Source organism: Eleginops maclovinus, chromosome 12 (assembly GCF_036324505.1).
Source record: "Eleginops maclovinus isolate JMC-PN-2008 ecotype Puerto Natales chromosome 12, JC_Emac_rtc_rv5, whole genome shotgun sequence".
Lineage (NCBI taxonomy): Eukaryota > Metazoa > Chordata > Actinopteri > Perciformes > Eleginopidae > Eleginops > Eleginops maclovinus.
The window spans coordinates 24,221,463-24,243,527 of NC_086360.1; the positions used below are offsets into that span (position 1 = coordinate 24,221,463).

General features: G+C 41.4%; 3 protein-coding genes across 4 annotated transcripts; 2 read left to right on the forward strand and 1 right to left on the reverse strand.

Annotated features, from left to right (window-relative positions):
• Window position 1: 1 nt before the first annotated feature.
• c12h9orf78 (chromosome 12 C9orf78 homolog) lies at window positions 2-3,144 on the reverse strand. 2 transcript variants are annotated; one of them, XM_063896629.1, is made up of 9 exons: window positions 2,926-3,144; window positions 2,146-2,205; window positions 2,014-2,065; window positions 1,836-1,912; window positions 1,645-1,722; window positions 1,333-1,530; window positions 1,114-1,250; window positions 559-663; window positions 2-428 (listed from the first exon to the last, which is right to left on the reverse strand). In XM_063896629.1, the coding sequence occupies exons 1-9, from the start codon at window positions 3,000-3,002 to the stop codon at window positions 331-333; spliced, it is 882 nt and encodes a 293-aa protein (XP_063752699.1). In that variant the 5' UTR covers window positions 3,003-3,144; the 3' UTR covers window positions 2-330. The 2 variants fall into 2 exon arrangements, with proteins under 2 accessions (XP_063752699.1, XP_063752700.1); XM_063896630.1 differs by having other exon boundaries at window positions 2,931-3,092.
• Window positions 3,074-5,985, forward strand: nfu1 (NFU1 iron-sulfur cluster scaffold homolog (S. cerevisiae)). The gene is made up of 8 exons (XM_063896631.1): window positions 3,074-3,218; window positions 3,803-3,903; window positions 4,006-4,141; window positions 4,648-4,714; window positions 4,812-4,929; window positions 5,028-5,091; window positions 5,196-5,370; window positions 5,607-5,985. Exons 1-8 carry the CDS (start codon window positions 3,160-3,162, stop codon window positions 5,643-5,645), a joined length of 759 nt encoding a protein of 252 aa, XP_063752701.1. The 5' UTR covers window positions 3,074-3,159; the 3' UTR covers window positions 5,646-5,985.
• A 499-nt stretch (window positions 5,986-6,484) lies between these two features.
• Window positions 6,485-22,065, forward strand: gfpt1 (glutamine--fructose-6-phosphate transaminase 1). The gene is made up of 19 exons (XM_063896626.1): window positions 6,485-6,596; window positions 8,446-8,553; window positions 9,345-9,452; window positions 9,558-9,683; window positions 9,805-9,863; window positions 9,953-10,087; window positions 10,169-10,230; window positions 10,314-10,393; window positions 10,473-10,581; window positions 10,726-10,889; window positions 12,797-12,892; window positions 13,244-13,341; window positions 13,521-13,641; window positions 14,038-14,195; window positions 16,954-17,068; window positions 17,412-17,539; window positions 17,786-17,953; window positions 18,754-18,915; window positions 20,242-22,065. The coding sequence occupies exons 1-19, from the start codon at window positions 6,590-6,592 to the stop codon at window positions 20,284-20,286; spliced, it is 2,049 nt and encodes a 682-aa protein (XP_063752696.1). The 5' UTR covers window positions 6,485-6,589; the 3' UTR covers window positions 20,287-22,065.

A 22,065-nucleotide genomic window follows, 5' to 3' on the forward strand; every position in this document is an offset into this window, starting at 1 on the left:
GTGGTTTTACATTTTTTTAATGGTTTGGATGCCCTAAAAATACAATTCTATAACTAAAAGTCAACATTTAATAATGCACTAACAAGCTAATCTTAAGTAATGCGACTCAATTTAACAGTTTGTGTTAATCCTTGAGTGATTCCTTGATTCCCTGGGCCGTATAAACTGCTTGATTTCCTTAATGACAAATAACCCAAACATCTTACAAATATTTACAAAGTACTACTGGCTTGGGAGTACTCCAATAAACAGCTGTTTGAGAAACTAGCCTGCAAATGTTATCTTCAAAAAGATGGACATCAGGTAGGGTATTAAAAAAAATGGAGCTCCTCAATATCGTCGATTCATCTTCTTGAACTTCTCGTAATGGTAATCATCCGTGGCCTTCTCGTTGTTTGGTCGCTTGCGATAGTTGGGTGGTGACGGGGCTGTGGAGAAGAGCAGTTAATATACACGAAGTCTAATTCCATAGAGTTTACAGAAGGAAGTACATGTGTATATAATCCGGTTACGGTGTGCTTACAAGACCATAAGGAACAGTGTGTGTCAGTCTCTTACCCTCTAAACCTGGTTTCTCAGTGTCTCCCACGCGCAGCGGCCTCGCTTTGGGCTCTTCTCGGTGTCTCTGATGCCTCTGTGGTGCGTTCACGTCCTCATGATAGACTGTGAAAAGACATTTGAAATATTTCACCGACCTCTCATTAACATCAACGACAACTCACCTCTGGCTGGCAGAGGACTCCCGGCTCCAGAGTTTCTCTTTGGATAACTGGACTCATAACTTCCCACTGTACATTTATATTTAATTTGATTAGCTTTTTTCTTCCATGTAAATAATATCCTCCTTTAAGTTAGCAATAATTTGGCCCTTCACAGTGTAAATGTGTATCTTTCACTGTTAACATGTATATACTTTTCCTTTTAGTTCTGTTTTATTTAGTTTCTATTGTATATTGGTTTATCTTTATTTATTTCACATAATGTGCAATGCCTTGTTTTAACACGCTGCTACAACAAAAACTTTTACCAATTTGGGATCAAACAAGGATCTTATTACCTTTTGCTGTCCTCTTACTATTTGAGATCTAACGTCTACAGATTGACTGGACTTACAGCGGTTATGTTGGACATAGTTGACAGCGATGTTGGTGGGAACAAATGAGGTGCCGTTGTCTTTTTTCTTGTTCCGTTGTTCTTGCAGAAGTTTGGCTTTTGCGTCCTCTGTCTGGATGATGTTTTTAATCTTCGCACTGGGAAAGGAAAACACAGAGCGTCAGTAACAGAGTCAGTTGGTCACATCCATGCATCCTTTAAAATGTCCTATACACATACTCAATGCCAAGATCCACTTCAGGGATCCCGCTCAGCATCTGATTGGACAACATCTCCTCCGTCTTCTTGGCAGAGTTGACTCGGATGCTCTCTGGCAGCTCATACAGGTGGTCCTCTGCATTCTTCACCTTTACTTTCTGTTCCTCTGCTTCCACCAAACCCTTCTTCTTTTTCAGCTCCGTCTCGATGTATTTCATCCTGTGAAGGTAGATTTATAAAAAAAATTGGGTTTAAAAATATTTCTCAGAAGAACTTAGAAAACAACTGGGTGTGAGTTCCGATAGTCTTAAAGGAATACAAAAATAAACATACATGTCTGCATCCTCGTCTCTTCTGTTTGTCTCAGCAGAAAAAGAAGTGCCCAGGTTCAGGTCCGTCTCCTCTTCTGTCCTGCATTTGGAACAGAGGTTAGCTCGAGTCAAATCAATGTAATATGTGATGAGATGCATATTTTATTATGTAATGACATTTAAGTGCGTACACCCAGCCACAGATTTACTTACAAGTCCCTAGTCCTGTCTTTGATTTTGACTTTCTTCATGTCGATAACCCCTCCTGTCTTCAATTTAAAAGGGTCATTCTGTGGAGAGAAACAAATGTTACTTATGCAAATATTATGGCCAATAAAACCCTCACATTTTTTATGCAATCCAAATAAATAAAAAAAAACAGTTTTCTTACATCAACCTCAGTTTCTGGTGGCAGTAAGTCCCCGACCAGCAGGGCGGACACACTAAAAGAAAAAGGAAACATCCCTATTCATTTATATCCCACGTGTTTCATTATGCTTTATTATAAACAGTGTCACATTACCTGACTCCAGTCTGTCGTTTCCGCAAACTCTGAAGCTCTTTGGCCTCTTCTACTTTTGATCTAAACGACGAGAGATACACATTTTATTAGTTTAAACCAAATAATTCACACAAAAGACAACAATTGAGCGAATGAAAAAAGTAGTTAATGTTTTGAAATGCAGAGGTGGCAAGTACATTTACTCAAGTACTGATCTTAAGCAGACTTTTGAGATACTTACTTGCTACTTTGTACTTCTACTCCACTACAATTTAAAGGTTAATCGTGTACTTTTACTCCAACACATTTATTTTGTACGTTTAGTTACAGATTTGGATAATGATGTGAAATATAATCAACACTTGAATAAGACTTTACTTACACCTGGAGTAACATCCACAAGCTACCAAGCAAAGTAATTCAAACTAGCTGCACCTTTACCAGCTTTGATAAACACTTGAATGCCTCACAAATTATAATCAAAACATATCACATTTATTATTCTGAAATGGACTGCATAATGAGTACTTTTACTTTTGGTAGGCTACTTAAAGTATATTTTGATGCTAAAACTTGTTGTGCTTTTACTTGAGTAACATTTGATTGCAGTACTTTTACTTCTAACAGTGTATTCTTACACTCTCGTTTTTCTACTTTTACTTCGGTACAAGATCTGAGTATTGTCTCCACCTCTGCTTAAATGTATTTTAACGGATGCAGCAGTTAGCCACGTTAGCTAACATTAGGTTGATGTGGCTAATCTGTTTGCACACAGAAATAGGGTCTTAAACAATACTTTACCTCACTTCTTTAGTCGTTTCATCTTCTTCTACATCTGAAGAGTTCCTTCTCCGTCTGAAGTTTCTTCCACTCGGCATTTTTAATGTTATATTTAAGCTTTCGTTGAAGTGCGCTTGTTGACGATAGCAGATGGTTAGATTTTCAGGGGACACATTTAGCAGACGTACAATAATACTGCGTCACTTCCGCCAACTGGACATACCACTTCCGTCTTTTTAAATAACCATAACAAACATGGCGACTTACAAGCAGGTCGGCAGGTTATTGGGAATTTCAGCAAGGCTTTCCCGTCCGTAAGTGTCCCTGTTTGTCAGTTGTGGGAGTGCAATGTCTCTCATTGTGCTGTAATAGTTATAGTACAAGGGCAACGACCTCTAAAGTACAAAGGCTAACTGTGCGCGGCTAGCTAGCTAGCTAGCTAAGTTGCACGGTGACGCAGAAAGATTAGCCCCTATCAGAGCAGCATGATTAAAAACATGATGTAATAGGAGTCTCCTATTACTTATTCGTTAGTATTCTTCTCTTATGTCCCTTTAAATAAATTACGTGTTTCATAATTCAGTTTGCACCATTTTTTTGTATTGGATAAAATTGTAACATTTACCATATTGTATTTGTTTTCCTTCTGACATGGATATCATTACGATTTTCATTGCAATATGTACACTGTAGCTACTGTGCATATAACAATAAAGTCTTTGAATCCTTGAATCTTGTAAAGCCGTAGTGAACTGATTCCTCTTTGAAACTGTTCAATCCTGAAGGGGAAGGAGGAAATACAACAGGGTTTCATGGGCAGTGAATATTCAGATTATTTTTAGCTGCATAAATTGATGGTTGATTTGTGCTGTTGCATCTTTCTTTTGTTTTGTCCCAGTCTTGCAGTCAGTGCATATCAGTGCGCCAGAATGCACTTGCCTTCACATAACACAGCAGTCCAAAACAGATGGCAACCAAACCCGCATTGGATTGTTCCTGGTTTGTATGCTTTCAGGATTCTTGTGGCTGTCTGACTTGGGAAAACACTAAATAATGATTGACTGATTATTTCTTTGTTTTTTGGATGTTGTTTCCTTTCAGGAAGGACCATGTTTGTGCAGACGCAGGACACACCAAACCCAAACAGTTTAAAGTTTCTGCCCGGTCGTACAGTTCTGGAATCTGGGACTATGAACTTTGCTGGCCCTCGTGACGCTCACTGCTCACCCTTAGCCAGGTATGTGTCATGTTAAGTACACAATTACCTTACAGCTAGTAATAAGTTCACTGAGGCATTGAGACACAGGAAATGCACGAATGACATTTAAGTGGAAATGTTGATGTTGGCTGTGTTCTAACTATTCACAGTCATATTGAATCAGCCGTTGTGCAATGTATCAGTGGCAGAGATCCAAGCATCATCTGTACTCATAAAATCGGAAATGACAACATAAGACTTCTGTGTGCTTCTCTGTTTGTCCTTGAGACTTCATAAACTGTCCAATCCCATGCCCAGAAATGTGTGAAACACTGCAATCATTAGATTATGTTAATGTTGGTGCTCTAAATCACATGATTGTTAAACATTCTAAACATAAATTGGGGTGCTGTGTATGTGTTTTAGCGTAATATCTATTATTGTTTTGGTTTGCATAACATATATTTTAATATAGTGTTTTAAGTGTCAAACTGTAATCTTTCACAAATGTAAAACAACCATGGCCATTTTTGTGTTGTCTTCAGGCAGCTGTTTAGGATTGATGGAGTCACAAGTGTCTTCCTGGGCCCTGATTTTATCACCATATCAAAGGTAAAACCAGGTCAAGTATTATGTAACCCTTACAAAGTGGAACATTATAATATCATTGCTCGGAATAACTTGTTTTTATTTCTCTGCCTCCATTTAGTCTGATGAAAATATGGAATGGAGAGTTATCAAGCCAGATGTGTTTGCTGCCATCATGGACTTCTTCACCTCTGGACTTCCTGTGGTGAATGACGACAGCGCTCCCAGTGCAGATACAGGTATGCATTTCAACCAGCTGTGCAGGGAAAACACTGAAATAGAATAAGTTGGGCAAACTATTTGTGAGTGCTGAGGAATCTCCCCTTTTTCTTCTCAGCGCCATCAGAGGATGACGATGAGGTAGTCGCTATGATCAAAGAACTGCTGGATACTCGAATAAGGTAGCTGCTGGTGTTGATGAACTCTGATACCGTATTAGTATCGGTTCCCTGTAACCATGGCTTTCTGTCCTTTCTCCACACTCACTGGTGTTTTTGTCCCCCAGGCCAACAGTGCAGGAGGATGGAGGAGATATAGTATATCGGGGGTTTGAGGACGGCATTGTTAAACTGAAGCTGCAGGGCTCCTGCACCAGTTGTCCCAGCTCCATGGTTACTTTGAAGAGTGGAATCCAAAACATGTTGCAGTTTTACGTTCCAGAAGTTGAATCTGTGGAGCAGGTTGGTTCTCTTGACTCAAGATATGTTGCCACATGCTGCATACATTTGAAGTTACTTTGAGGTCAGCACTATTTTTAAATCTCTTTTGTTGTCAGATAGACAAATGCATTGTCTTTACTCAACACAAATTGCCATCTACAATTACCACACATTAGTTAATATATAAAGAGAATGTGTGGTTGGGGAACGTCTCTGCTACTTAAGGTGTGAATTCAACTTGGTTATTTTTTCCACAGGTGAAGGATGAGGAGGAGGAGGAGGCTGCTCAAGTGTGAATCGCACTGAAACCACATTTACACATTCCTCCCACCCCCCACCAACACCTGATGCAAGCCATAGCTACAATAAAATGGATTACAGCATAGCATACCTGTCCTCATTATTCATCCAGATGCCAGTGATTTGATGTCTAATTTTCTGTACAGTGATTAAAATACAAATAGATATATAGGACAGAAGAACCCGGTCATAAGGACTGATTGCTGTAAAACTGAAATAAAAGGTGTTAATTATTTTACAATGTCACACCTGTTTAAGTCAGTCACTAGTGCAAACAGCCTTAAACAGGCTTAAATTATGTATACTGTATCTATATAAATAAAGTTTGTTAAGATATTTTGACAGTTTTGCCTCTTATTGTCACCATATGCTTCCTTTTACGGTCAACTTCACTCTTAGTTCTGTTTTATTGTGTATTTCTAGATGTTTTTATCGTATTATTGTTTAGTTTCTACTCTTTCTTTTTCTTATTATGTGCAAATGCAACATTTTTTTGTTACAGCAGAGGTGGAATAAGTCAAAACATACAAATAAAAACAACAAATAGCAAATATAACCATATTTTCAGTAAATATGTCATATAAAAACCCGGATAATGCCATGTGTTTGTAATTTCAAATGTTATTTTACAGATTTGCAGGAGCAGAGAGCACAGGCTAGGCATTGCGCAGTAATGTTGACTTAAGGTGCGCTATGGGTCTGATGCTATTCTACATCCATGTTCTGATGGCGGTCCTGCCTACGGACCTGCATCCTGATGCCACGTCAGGAGTGTCTACGTTGTAGGTATTACTTGATTGATAGGCATCTCGTCCAATCAGAAGCTGCCATGGAGGACGGCGGTTGGCTCTGACTCAGTGAAAACAAGAAGGGGGCGAATCTTAACTGACAGGCGTTCCCGGCTACCATAGTAGCTGTAACTGGCAGCCAAACTGAAGACATGTGTGGTGAGTACTGAGTCAATTCTACATTTATACTATTCAGCGGAAAATATTGTTTTTGCCTTTATTCCCAGCAACGATATTAATCTGAAATACTGCTAGCATCATTGGCTCAGGCTAAAGGTTAGTCAGTTGAAATTAGCTAAAGGGTGGCTAACCCGAGTTAGCTTACATGAGATGCTGTAAGCTAGCCAAATATAAAGAAACCACTGTGTCATTTTGCTGCAACTTTACATGATATGTTTGTATTTGACGTTAACGCCAAGTCAGTATCTGGGGTTAAGATGTTTCTTCCTCAACGCAGTTTACGTGGTTTGCGGTGACATGACGTCCATCTCTTTACTTTCCACTACGCGTTTGATTTGTTGTCTTCAGAGGTAGAAGCAGTACTCAGATTGTGTATTTAAATAAAGTTACAACTACCAGAGAGCAGGGAAACTCTTTTACAAGTTAAACTCCTGTATTCGAAATGTTAAAGTACAAAAGTATTGCCATCAAAATATACTTAAAGTACCAAAAGAAAAGAAATCGCTTTGCAGAATTGCCCATTTCACACATATATAATATGTTGTCATTATTATATTGAGGTATTAATGTGTTTATCAAGCTAGTAAATGTGTAACTAATATTATTTCATTTACTGTGCAATTACCAAATGTAACTTAACAACTCCTTTGTCCTCTTCAGTTTGGCAAATGTATTTGAAAGACTTTGCTGGTATCTGTCCATGTCCCTGGCTGCTTCTTCTCTCACCCATGATAACTGGTGCCTCTCTGTCTCCCATTAATGTCACTACAATCTCAATGACACTATCAGACCTGATAGACTAGTTGGTTTTCTCAGGAGATCAAAACAAATGCCTCTATTTATTTGTCTACTGACATGTCATAGGAAGATGCCATATTCCTCTGGTTCAGTTTTCTGTGATGAACATATTTCTTTAACAAAAGTTGGTCTTGTGATTTTTGGCTGCTGCTGCAACACTTTCCTGTGGTGATTCCCCCTCACTGCCTTCCCCCGGCTCCTGCCGATCTGAATGAATGCTCTGTTGGACCAGGCAGCTCTCTGGCTCTACATTTGCATTTATCTGTTAATGCTTAGCTGTGAAACTGGGCTGTATTTCATTCCTCCCCCCTTTGGCTTATTAAGGTGACATTTATGCCTGTGAGTAAGTTGCTGGACTGACAGCGGAGTCCTAAGTATCCTCAGGAAAGACTGCAGATTATTGCTGAAATGTGTCATTGAAATATTAAAGTATTGATGAATGAGGGCCGGTTATTGGGTTAGGGTTAGTGAGTTGCGCATTGTGCAGAACATTTTGAATGAGGTTTCATGTGTTGTTGTGACACGGCTTGGGAAACACCCACATATATAGATATACTCCATTGTCTCTAAGCAGGTCAGGCCAAGGATTTAGTTTGGTCTGCGCTCCTGTAAAACTGGTTTTTTCTGCATTATACACAATAGACCTCCAATGCATAGTCTTGTCAGTAAAGGGTGGCTGTCATCACAAGTAAGGCTTGTCCTACTTCAATAGCAGCATTTAGATATCCATTCTTATTGTAATTGTTGGTCGGATTGTCAATATTAACATATATTGACATGATGGAATTTGTACAGTGATGGGATTTGTAGCATTTTTTGGTTCAACCAAGTTTTACAAAAATACTATTTCAGGGGATTTCTGTCTTGTGTATGGCTGGTAGAACTTTTTAAAATCCTGATAATCTATATATATTCAAAACACATATTTATAGTGTTGTATTATGCTAAGCCCTCTCACACAGGCATAGTCTTTTTTTCTTCCTTAAATCCAGCTCCAGTTGCTTGACATTTTATTCCTTCCTCTCCCCAGGAATCTTTGCATATCTCAACTACCATGTGCCGAGGACTCGTCGTGACATCCTTGAGATCCTCCTCAAAGGACTGCATCGACTGGAGTACAGAGGCTACGACTCAGCCGGTGAGAGGGATTTAAAAAGGCTCATCTCATCCTCAACAACACACACTTTTTCAAATCAGCCCTCTTCCCCGTACTTTCTTCTGGGAGGGCTTTTCTCTGATAAGACCAAAGATAATGCCCAATTTGCTGATAGTAAAGTGTGTTTGAAAGGAATATTCTTATCAGTATTTGTTTTTCTTTGTTCTAATGAGTTAAAACACTAAGCAGGAATGATGTTGACTGTAAATAATTGAGCAGCCATTATCATGTTTCTGGGCTACACTTACTGCACCATTAGATATGTACTGTGTTGGAAGACTTTTTTGAATGTTCTGGTTAAATGTAGCTGCATGTTCTGTTAGAGTTCTGTTCTGGCATTAGACCACAACAACAAGAATTGACTTGCAAAGTGGGAATGGCACTGTGAGCGGGATGGCTCAAACAAAAGGTAAGGGACGGAAGCGTTCGGGGTTGGGCAAAAACAACAGCGTTTATTGTTCGAGAAATGTGCATACAACAGCCAGCTCCGCGGTACTTTCAGGGCGGGCAAGGCCAGGACGGGGTGTGTCGTCTTCCCAGGACCCAGCCTACTGCAAGACAGTCTAGAACCAGGTTACCAACATGCTTTATATTAAATGCCTGATTACCTGATTCCGATCAGCTGTCTGGTCTCCGGCCGAGCCACTCCCCTCACCCCAGCAGCCGGCGCTCTAACCACACCCGGCTGCCACAGGCACCAAACAGTTATCATATATATGTTTGTATACTTCATTCACTGTCATCCTCATGCTATCTTTTTTCAATTTTGTCAGGTGTGGGAATTGATGGTGGCAATGGCAAGGACTGGGAGACAAATGCCAAGTCCATCCAACTGATCAAGCAACGTGGGAAAGTGAAGATGCTAGATGAGGAGATCAACAGTAAGTACCGTGAATCAAACAAAAAATGAATGTCCTCATTTTTCTTCTTTACACTTTGGTGAATTTTGGGATACTAAATATTTCTGTGTTTGTCTGACCTTTTAGAGCAGCAGGATATCGACCTGGATGTGGAGTTTGATGTCCATCTGGGCATTGCTCACACCCGCTGGGCCACCCACGGTGTGCCAAGCCCAGTTAACAGCCATCCACACCGATCCGACAAGACCAATGGTCAGTGTGTTCAAAGATTGAGAGCTCACACAGTCCACATAGATAAATATTTTACCTTGTTTACAGCTCAGGTGTTGGTTTCAGGTTTCTTAAAGTTTCTGTTTATCTTTCTGGTCTACAGAGTTCATTGTCATTCACAATGGAATCATCACCAATTACAAAGACCTGAGGAAATTCTTGGTAAGCACCCATATCTCACGAACTATTCTAGACATTTATTGAAAAGTCCAATATGAAACGGGACTAACTCTTTTTTTCCGTCTCCACAGGAGAGCAAAGGCTACGAGTTTGAGTCAGAGACTGACACCGAGAGCATTGCCAAGCTGGTGAAGTACATGTTTGACAACAGGGAGAGTAACGACATCAGTTTCGCAACACTGGTGGAACGAGTGACCCAGCAGCTGGTAAGGATCTGCTCTCTGCTGCTATTATATTGACCCGCTGATAAAACGCCTGTCTGATCTATTTGTTCTTCCCCTAACTAGGAAGGCGCTTTTGCCCTGGTCTTCAAGAGCGTCCACTACCCCGGAGAGGCAGTCGGCACAAGGTACACTCCTACTGATGCTGTCAAACACATGTCAACTACTTCAGATTCATGTTTTGTTGGCTGATACAATTGTTCATGTGTAGGAGGGGAAGTCCCCTGCTGATGGGAGTGAGGAGTGATCACAAGCTGTCCTCAGATCATATTCCTGTGGTCTACCGCTCCAGTAGGTTTCAGTTTTTATTCTAGATTACCCATGTGTGATTGCAGGAGTGTGACTGAGGCTCTTTTCTTTTTTCCTTCAGCCACGAAAGATAAGAAGGGCTGCACTGCCCTACCCAGGTCGGACCGGGACACCTGCTTGTTCCCTGTGGATGAAAAAGCAGTAGAGTACTACTTTGCCTCTGACGCAAGGTTAGCACATCTTTGTATCCCACTTTTATACCAAAGAAATACTAGATTTATTCAAAGATTCTCCGTGAAGCATTCAGTTCCATACCTTTTGACTTCATTTTGGAGGGTAACTCAAATTTGTTTGCCTCTCTCTTGTCACCACAGCGCAGTGATCGAGCACACAAACCGGGTGATCTTCCTGGAGGACGACGATGTGGCCGCCGTGGTGGAAGGCCGCCTGTCCATCCACAGGATAAAGCGTACGGCCGGAGACTATCCAGCCCGCGCCATCCAGACCCTGCAGATGGAGCTGCAGCAGATCATGAAGGGTGAGTGGAGGGTCAGTCTTTGATCTGTTCATTTTTTTTCTCCCCTGGGAACATTTTCCCTACAAATAAATCACTGGTGAACTGCCTTGTAATTTTGTCTTGAAACCTGTTATTATTGTGTGAGTCTTAATGGGAGACCAACCGCTTGTAAAGCTGGGCTGGCTCTAGCCCGAGGGTCACCCTTCTTATCATCAAGCTTGTTACAGTATCAGTTGCACCCCCAGGGAAGCCACTGTAAATACAATGACCCCTGTGTTGTAGGAATTTATCACCCTCAACTCCCCTATCTGAGCCTGAGCTGACATGAAGTACAGAGAAGAGGGTTTAAATGCTTTCAGCTCTGTTAATCAAACAAAGGATAATGCTGTTATTAAGGTGACATTTATGCCTGTGAGTAAGTTGCTGGACTGACAGCGGAGTCCTAAGTATCCTCAGGAAAGACTGCAGATTATTGCTGAAATGTGTCATTGAAATATTAAAGTATTGATGAATGAGGGCCGGTTATTGGGTTAGGGTTAGTGAGTTGCGCATTGTGCAGAACATTTTGAATGAGGTTTCATGTGTTGTTGTGACACGGCTTGGGAAACACCCACACTTGTCTCTAAGCAGGTCAGGCCAAGGATTTAGTTTGGTCTGTGCTCCTGTAAAACTGGTTTTTTCCTGCATTATACACAATAGACCTCCAGCTGTAATTGAACAGAAGTTACATTTATGTCACTTTTAGCTTTCTTTACTGTTGACAGTTGGATGAGAAGTATTTCTTTCATGGCTCAAATCTCTTATGAGACAGTTGGCTGGGATCAGGAACCTCCCAGGTTCTCTGCTGTTTCCCTCTGTTTTCACTCTTTGTCCAAATTAAGTGCATGTTAGCTGTAGCCTCATATTTACTCTGCAGACATAAGAGAGATATCCGTTATATCATATGATTCCCCTAAAATGTCAGGGTTTCCCGCAGCACTTTACAGCTTAGGCGGCCTGTTGCCTTAACTAAGGTCTTCCAAAAAATATGAGCGATATTCGCCGTGTTACTCTGTCCTGTTTTCTCTCATTCCAAACCGTGACCAACGCCAGCCTACCTTCTCTGCAGAACGCATTTAAAGAAGTAATAATAATAAAAAAACGTGTCATGAATTGGAAAAAACAAAAATTGCGGGCTTCTTCATGTGCAAAGCAGGCCTACCTCACCCTGCACGCCTTCTCTCTCCCTCTCTCTCCCTCTCCCTCTCTTTTTTTCATTATCCTGCATTAAATGGGTGACATGACTCCTGCTGTTTATCCAATATAGATGTGAACACCCTTGCTCAACACTTACACCTCTTGGTCATCCACACAAAGGAAAATTTGACTTTTTAAATGTCCTGCTTCTCCACTCTTCCTGAGTAATCCAGCAGAGGGCAGCGGTAAACTGATGTTGGCTGCTCTCTACATTCCTTTGTGGTCCTGTCATTACTCAGCTTCTCCTCCGTTTCAGTTTCTGGAGCCTTTCTGCTGAATATCCTAAATCGCACGACCCAAATTGCTGTCAGTGGCAGCCAAAAAACACTCGCATATTTCAGGGTCACTGATTGTTATTGATGGAAAAACACTATCTCCCGTTGTCTCATGTTTGTTTTTTCTACATTTAAAGGATGCCTTATCCTCTGGCTATGAACATTTGAACAAAGCAGCAAATAACAGTAACTCCCTGCTTCCTGAACAAAGCCGGATTTATCAGTAAAACATTGAAAAGATTGCATGCTACTCTAGGAGCTTGTGGTTTCAATTTTCAGGCCCTTAATTTGTGTCGACAAGACCCTTTCAGACAGCCACATGTGGGCTCACACTTTATAAAAAGTCCATCAATGTGTTCTTAAGAGGCATTAACCCTCTTTACTAGTGGAAACTGATTTCTGATCCTCCCACCACAGGCAACTACAGCTCCTTCATGCAGAAGGAGATCTTTGAGCAGCCTGAGTCTGTGGTCAACACCATGAGGGGGAGAATCAACTTCAACGACAACACAGGTTAGTTTTCTAAGCTGGGCCTTAATGTAATAAAACAGCTGATGAATGAACTATTTTCCGCTCTGTCTTATCCTGCATGATGCTGAAACACAGGCTCCAATGCCTCTTGATAAGGATTTATTAGCAAGCAAAGCAAATATGGAGAAAATGAGGGCAGTGTGTATCCAAGATGGACTATATAAGTGCTGTTGTCTCACTGTGCTTAAGTATATTTTAATGAGCTACACACTTAAGAAAAGAAACCAGAATGTTTTCTTCTAATATTCTCTCATGCGCTCTGTGTGGACCTTTGTAATGAGGTGGAAACTAATAGAGTAGCATGATGGATTAGCTGTTTGCTTTGCTTTTCAGTGACCCTGGGTGGACTGAAGGACCACATCAAAGAGATCCAGAGGTGTCGGCGGTTGATCCTTATTGCCTGCGGGACCAGCTACCACGCAGGGGTGGCGGTGAGTAGCCACTCGCTAATGCCTTTTCTTCGTTGGTGTAAACAGACATTACAGAAACATGTGTGTTTTGCATTTCCACGTTAACTGGTCGGTGGTGTGGACACAGGTGCGGTTTATGCGCTGGCACACTTTCTGCCGGGAGCTGAATGATGCTGAGCAGTGCCTTCTTTCTTTCCCAGACCCGGCAGGTCCTGGAGGAGCTGACCGAGCTGCCGGTCATGGTGGAGCTGGCCAGTGACTTCCTGGACAGAAACACCCCCGTCTTCCGAGACGACGTCTGCTTCTTCATCAGCCAGTCAGGTGCGCAGGCCGGTGCCATCTGGACTTGATCTAAATACACATTCCCCATTTGTCCACTTTCCCCTCCTGGAAGCTCCTTCGCTTCGGGATGATTTATCTGCTCTTGTGCTCATCTTGAGCCTTGTAAAACGTGTGCAGTGCAGCTGAGTTTTCTCTCTGTTCTGCTGCAGTCTTCTGAGTGTGTGTTTTTCTTTTATGTGAGGTTTATTTATTTATTATTTTTGTGTTTGTGATATTTTTGAGACAATTTTCCTGTTAAGCTGTTTCAAATCAGCCCTGTTTTAGTGGAAAGGCCATTTCCTAACCAACTAATAAATCAGCACTATTATATTGTCAGAGCTGTTCCATTGCATCAACGGTTGTGTAAATGTTTTTCTACTCCTGCCTATTCTCCAGGGGAGACTGCAGACACCCTCATGGCCCTGCGCTACTGTAAGGAGAGAGGAGCTCTGACCGTTGGAATCACAAACACCGTGGGCAGCTCCATCTCCAGGGAGACCGACTGCGGAGTCCACATCAACGCTGGGCCTGAGATCGGAGTGGCCAGCACCAAGGTGAGCCTGTCTTTATGTATTCTAGAGAGCTGTATCTTCTTCTGCAAACAGGCATTTTTAGGAAGGGTTAGGTCGCACAAAATGCAATAACTCAGCATGGCCTGTGTTAAATTCCAGCCCCGGGACCTTTTGTTGCATGTCAAACCCCTCTCTCTCTTTCTCCCCCTTGCTAAACTCTGACGTCTGTCAAAAAAGGCTAAAATGCCAAAGAAAAAAATCATTCCCAGGCTGCTGCCATAAAATCCATATGCATTACTCCCTGAAATGATGACGGTTGCACTCATTTGGACTTTCTATTTTACTAAGAGCTAACATATGCATCATTATCAAACTTCATTGTTCTCAATTTGTTTTGTAAACTCAAATGTTGGTCAGCAATATTAAAATAAGTGCTTTGAATCTCAGGCTTTTATAATAGCAATAATAAATTCAATTAATAAAGTGCCTTTCAAGGGACCCAAGGCCACTTTCCATGTTGTGAGGACCGACAGAAAACAAATAAAACAAACAAGTAGGGCAAAAATATAAATCATGTCAATAAATAAATACACGTTTTATTTTTTACTTGACTTTATTGGTTATTTTCTAAGACTTTAATTCGGTCAGAACAAATAAGACGTGCAAATGAATTAAAAGACCTCTAATACAAAGAAAAATGTCAAAACTAAAATAGATTTACAAAACGTTTTAGAGAGGATATGGAAAATGTTACCGCACTAGTTTTAATTGACGTACACTTGCCAATACGGTTGGAAAGGACAAACCAGTTGAGTGACAACTCTGCTGCTAGCAGGTATTTGGTATTTAACCTAACTCACCAAACAACCACCTAATGTATTGCTCAGCTGATAAAAAACATTGTGTCCTTACTTCTCTGCTCACAAGGGAGGTGTACCTCACATCAGATCCCACAAAGAATATGCTCATGCGTAGATGGCACCTGGTCTGCTCTTTATTTCTTTGATGAACTGACCTTTTTATAGTGAGTTTGACAAAACTGTCCACCAATTTGTGGAATTATCTCATAAATGATCTCGACGCCCACTGACACCGAATGAAACCCATATGAAAACTCCATCGTGAGTCCCCCCCCCCCCCCCCCTTCGCCTCCTGACATTTTCCTCCTCTCTGAACCCTCAGGAGTTGAATGAGTCTGATATTCTCATCTCAACTCATGTCAAGACGGGGTCCTTCGTTTTCTGTCCCCCCCACCCCTTTCTACTAAACCAGCGTGCCAGTTTAGACATAGAAGTAGAGGAGCCCCAGCTAGTGAGGAGAGAGAGTGCAGCAGGTCCCTCCCTGGCCCGGCCCTTGGGCTTGGCTTGGGGACTCTCGTGCTGCTCCAAAGTCCCGGAGCACGCCTCGGAGACGCCATCATTTACTGCTCTGCTGCCTTGGCCACACACCCAAACCCAGCTCCACCAAATGCTGCAACCTAGCTCATCAAATCCCTGGACACTACACATACAGTATATGACCCAAAAATCCTCTACCTTGCTTCGATTTTCATGCTTATTTGATTTTGCTTAACTGGATAATCAAAAATAAAAAGGAGTCAACAAATAAATGTCTGTCTGTCTGAAAAGGAATGTGTTTATGTAAAGGGGGTTCATCTCTGCTGGGTAACGGTTGGCATGTTATGCATGAAACGCGCTAAAAAGTTGATGACATGAACACTTAGGGAACACCACAGCTTACTATGTGGAATAAATATGTTGCCACATCTGACTCGCACACACTGTTGGAGTTCTGAGCGGCTGTGGTTAGCGTGCTGTCAGGAGCAGAATGAAAGCGTAAAGGTTTTACAGATATTTTCTTGGCAATAGACACTGGCATTTCTGACTCCGGAGGGCCCCGTGAAATGACTTGGCTTCACTCGAGCACTGATTAAATCTCCCCTAATGGGCACGGAAGGCCTCCAAACGTGCTCGCAGATGAAGGAAACGAGAAAAAGTGGGCGGTGATGGCGGCAGGCACGGAGTCTCAGATGTGCCGGAGTTATGTGTGACATTTGCAGAAGGATCAGAGGGTGTGCTCTCTGACGGGATGTTGTGTGTTCACCAAGCGTTCCAGGATGAGCAACAACTGGCTCGAGCGAGCTCCGCTGCATGCATTGTTGTGCTGCTCGAATCCAAACTCGCTTTCTTTTTCTCATCTGGTGCAGATTATCACCGAGACAGAGTTCACTTCCATAAAACAGAGAGACACGAAGCACTATACTGAAAGGGAGACTCAATTTGGGATCTGGTTGCTGCTCTTTTGTGTTAGTTATTAAGCTGCAAAACAGTAAACCGACTATATATTATTCCTAAGACATTGGGTTACAATAGGACAGTTTTGTGAACGTGTCTTAGCACAGTTTTTAATTTAGTTAGAAGGGTAATTGGACAGCTGTTTTGTTCTTAGTATAATTACTGCTTTTGGTTTTCATTATTCATATCTTTATTCATATTATTATAACTTTGTATACTTTGTAATTTGAACATTTCTACATATTTATTGTTGTATATATTGTAGTAAAATGTGCTTATTATTAAAACACATTTTCTTTTTATTGCCCTTGGGTTTCTATAAATGTTTTTCTCTATTATTTTCTGGTTATTTTATTGTAAAATGGAGCAATTTTGATGAAACCCAACACCCAGGATAAACAAAAGGAATCAAATAAAAAAAGGTTCTGGAATTGTGACCCAGAATCTGCAATGTAAATCTATCGTGAATAACACACACTCTGCTGTTCCGGCTCTGTGCTCTGCAGGCGTACACCAGCCAGTTCGTGGCCCTCATCATGTTTGCGCTGTTGATGTGCGACGACAGGATTTCCATGCAGCCTCGACGCCGAGAGATAATCCAGGGCCTGAGAGTCCTCCCAGGTAAATAAAGCCAAGACTTTTCTGATTCAGACTCGGAAATCCTGATCAGATGTGAGATCTAAATGTATAGGGATAGAAAAACCCGCCCTCAGAGCAGAGATCAAGAGAACTCAAAAGCGTGGTTCATATCTGTTGTTTGTTTATGCAATGCTCTTGGAAGAGGAAGTGATGTGAGGAGAGCGGGATCAGAGGAAGGGAGGGCTGTAGGCTGTAGCGTCTCTGGATCTAAAGCACATGACAGAATCTACCTTATTGTAAACTAATGCCTGAACAACATCATGAGTTCATAATCCTACTTAAAAAATCCACAATTCCATATTTTTTCTCTTGATTTCTTTTATAGATCTGATAAAGGACGTGCTCGGTTTGGATGATGAGATCCAGAAGTTGGCGATAGAGCTGTACGAGCAGAAGAGCGTCCTGATTATGGGCAGAGGCTACCATTATGCTACCTGCCTGGAAGGAGCTCTGGTGAGAAAATACATCCATCTTCTTCTGAATGGTGTCCCTTAAGGGCTTTATAAAAGTTATATTTAACTGCAGGAAATATTTAGCCTTTTCTTTACTCTCAGAAACCATGGACTGTAGATATCTAATATTAGTCATCATGGTTTTTGAGTATGAATCTTACTCTTAACTAGGCTTAATACCAAGATGGACTGAGTTTTGTGGTTTACGTAAGCCTTGTTTTTTCTTAACCTGTGTTTTTTTTTGTAGAAAATCAAGGAAATCACGTACATGCATTCAGAGGGCATTATGGCTGGAGAGCTGAAGCACGGCCCCCTGGCTCTGGTGGATAAACTCATGCCGGTGATTATGATCATCATGAGAGACCACACCTACACCAAATGTCAGAACGCACTGCAGCAAATTGTTGCCCGCCAGGTAAGAGCCGTACACACCTCAATAAATCAGATGTAATGTTTCATGATGTAAGTGTGGATTTCGCACAATTTCCCAATCTGGGATTATACAACTTGTATATCTTCACTTAATAATGATGCACAGTATGTAGGAAATATTATAGCTAAATGATCAATGTCCTGCTGTGACCCGAATACAATTGAGTGCATTTTTTTTCCCCAAACTGTTTGTTTGTTTCTGAAGTCCTACCCTACACACCACAATAAATCAGATGTAATGATCGCTGTTTTTTTTTAGACCTGTTTGTGTATTTATACACCTTGACCACTCACATTTCTCCTGTTGGGATAATAAAGATTACCTTCACCTTGTCTATTAACCAAATCTTTATACAAAAACTACCCAGACTTAAATGTCCTGTTGCAGTGCTGACGCCCAGTGATTGACCCTGCAGAGTGCAAATGCTCTGAAAACACACTTCCAGACATCTAAATCTAGTCTGTGATACCATTACTGTTATTGAGACACCCTTAGCATCCCAGATTGAAACTTAAACTCCTTGCCCTCTTGATGACTGCAGCACATTTTGCATGTCAGGTTAATTTTCACAGTCCTGTCCTGCGTCAAACCTCTGATCCTTCACCTCAATAAACACAAGGGAGGGGTCGGTCCAGCGTGACATCATTGCTGTTAGTAATCTGGAGCACATGTGGCTTTAGGAGGTGTTAAAATCAGCTGAGATGGGGACAGGGAGGGACGGTATTACTCAGATCCAAGTTCAGGACCACATTGAATGATGATTTGCTTTGTTTGATTTCCAGGGCCGCCCCATTGTGATCTGCGATAAAGACGATTACGAGACCGCCAAGAACTCGAGCCGCACCATCAAAGTGCCTCACTGCGTGGACTGCCTGCAGGGCGTCCTGAGCGTCATCCCGCTGCAGCTGCTGTCCTTCCACCTGGCCGTCCTCCGAGGTTACGACGTAAGCACTGTCCCTGATAATCCTGACTGCTATAACAGATGAGATCTGTTACCTCATCTGTCACTTAAGGCACCAAAATGCAGTCAAATGTGAGATTCTGATTCCTCACATCTCCACGTTCTGATCTGTAGGCCTCATTGCAAAAGCCAGTTTTTAAATGTGCTGTTCAATGTGGAAAATTGTCAAAATAAGACTATACAATTTGACATTAAGATGTGGACTACAAAGACCCTTATTTTAGCGGAGATGCGATTGCACACTCAGTCTCCTGGATTATTTGTGTTTACCCCTCCAGTGGAAAAGGCATTAACAACGACAGCCAGAAATAAACAACATGCAGTGTTTATATCTGCAGATCAGTGCTCAGTAACCCGATTCCAGTCAGTGTGTACACTTCATACCTCAGCACAGTGGAGATAAGTTTAGCTGCCTTAAAAAAAAAGGATTTCAATTGTATGAAATGTATTTTAAACATCCCAAAGTGTGGTCATCTTCCATGGCTCCCACTGGTCCTTCAAAGTATGTGAATCTGAGGGGATGAATCACATTTTGTTTAGCTGTTCTGCCGTGCTGTGTCACTGTAACACGGCACGCATTTGAGCATCACTTTTACTAATTGTGATCCGTTAGCTTATGTACAGCCAGCTAGTTTTTATTATTCCTAACGTTCGAAGAGTAAATATTAACCTTTATGTGTTTTGGACTATGCAAGCCTTGAACTTGAGGCATGTAATTGATTAGTTTCTCAGCTGATTTGAAGCCCCTGTTGATAACGAACACGATGTAACTATTGTGATTATCATCGTATTATTGTCGCTTCATTTTCAGAAGTCGCTTACTTTTTAAACAGGATTGGGCTAGCTGTTGAACCTTGTGTACACTTCCCTGTCTCTGCTTTATAGCAGGATGTCAAAGGACAAGCTTAACTAAAGAATACCATGTAAATATTGTCAGTGAGGAGCACTTCACTTCAGAGAGATGTCCTCACACTGCACCAGTTAGCTCTTGTTTTTCAGCAATAACTATTTGTAACTCACCCTATTTGGGCTGCTGTTCTGACAGAAGCAAACGTTTTAAGTGCAAAAACAGCTCTGTTGAACATCCACCCCCCCTCTCTTTTGTAAAAGTGTGTCCAAGTATCTGAAGTCTGTTTTAAGAAGTGAGGATTTAGGAATTATTGGGGCCTTATATCACTAGCATTAAAGTGTCTTTTTGGTAAATCCGACTTTGACAGTAGCATTTAGTCCGCAGATTTGTCTTACTTGTTGTCCATTTATAGGGCTATTGTTCATCGTGTAGTAAATAACCTCTTCTGTTAAACTACAGGTGGACTGTCCAAGAAACCTGGCCAAGTCTGTGACCGTAGAGTGAGTCTCCACATTCATCACACAACACCAGGAGCCAGGCGGACACACACAGACGGCGAGGGAGCGCCTGTATGCAGACAGCAAGAGAAAACAACGTCTCTGTCCTGGCTATTTTTAATGCAATCTTTTACCCAACAGTTGTGTATCCCACTGTTGCATATAATGTGTGTCTCACGGTCTATATTTTCCTAGAATCAATTGTCATTGTTGTCATTTAACTGTTAGAGAAGCAGTCGTCTGTGGTGGTGAGGTCTGGGCTGGTGGTCTTCATTACGCTCTGTTTGTGAAGCCGTAGCAACTGACGGTTACCATTTGGGTGTTTTTTGTTTCATATTTATTTGTGCTGATCAGCATCACCAGGAGCTGCTGTTATGACAGAAGTTGGGTTTTAAAGACCTTCATGGCTCTTGTTTTCTCTTCCTTTCGTGCAATGATTTGTTTAGAGATCTTTTCTTTGGCAGCTAGTCATTTGAAGTGTCTTTACTCGTTAGTAAATCACCGCCTTAAATCATTCCAAGCCACAGGTCATCACTTCTTCGTAATTGCAGTGCAGTTGGCCAGTTTTCACTCTGTTACTGTCTTTCTTCTGAGGACTCGTATCTTAATACAGGAGCAGCATAACAAATTAGATCACAGACAAACCTTGAGATACACTGCTGTGAAGAAGGTCCTCTTGGGTAGGTTACACAAGTTTGTCCTTTGTACAAACACGGCATTTCAAATATTAAACCCTAGTCTTGGTGGGATTGGTTTGAGAGAAAAAGCCTTTTACTCTGCCGCCTGCACCAGAGTGTGAGAATTTGTTACCTCACTCTCTCTGCTTTTACTTCAAAGCTTTTTCTGCATATAATGATTCTTAAACTGACGTTATTGCTGAGGTACGGTCTCAAGTTTACATTTGATTAAAATGAGATGAAGTTACGAACATGGAGTAGAAGTTTCACACACTTTCCAGCCCACACCTCTCCACCACGACCCCTGCACCATTGGGACCATTTGTAGCTAACCTTTTTCTTTTCTTATTTCATTTTCTTTTCGTTTTCTTAAAGGAGTTTTATATTATTGAAGTTACTCTGATTTAAAATGTGAATGTTACTGTCGATTGCAATGTCCTGTCATACCAAAAATCTCTTTGGTAGTTGCAAACCAAAACATATATATTTTATATGTTCATCGTATATTGTAGCCGAACGTGTACTGATGTTGGTAGATTGTGGCATAGAGACATGCTTTGAGGCCTACCGGGGACATGTATAGTTGTATGGCAGTGTGTCATGCTGCAGATGTTTATTTAGATAAAGTCAGCTGTGTGTGTGTGTGTGTGTGTAATCCCAAATGTCTGTTTTGGAAAGGGAGACCTTGTACACACATATAGTGAAGAAATAGAAGCTGCTTGTTTGCTTTCCTTTTTTTCCTCTCTCTAAGTCATCACCTATTAGGTTCAAAACATATTTATCTTGCTTTTGCAATCAAGCCTTAACTTTTCCTTTCTCCACCCCTTCATTGAGTTCCTCCTGAACCAGTATACGGTTTTGAAAACTGGACACCGTTACAGGTCAGTGGCGTAGCTAGGCCTATTTTAGGTGGGCTAAAGCTTGAAAACCTAGCTACGCACCTGTTACATGTACTTAAAAAAACACAAACATGCTGTTAGAAGATTTAGATTGCTTGACTGGAGACAAAAGATGCTGCACTGAATCCTAGCAACATCTCATAGGTTACTGAGGGAGTGGGGCCCTATTTATTAGTGGAACCGATGCAATAAAGTGTCTATAGTACTTCC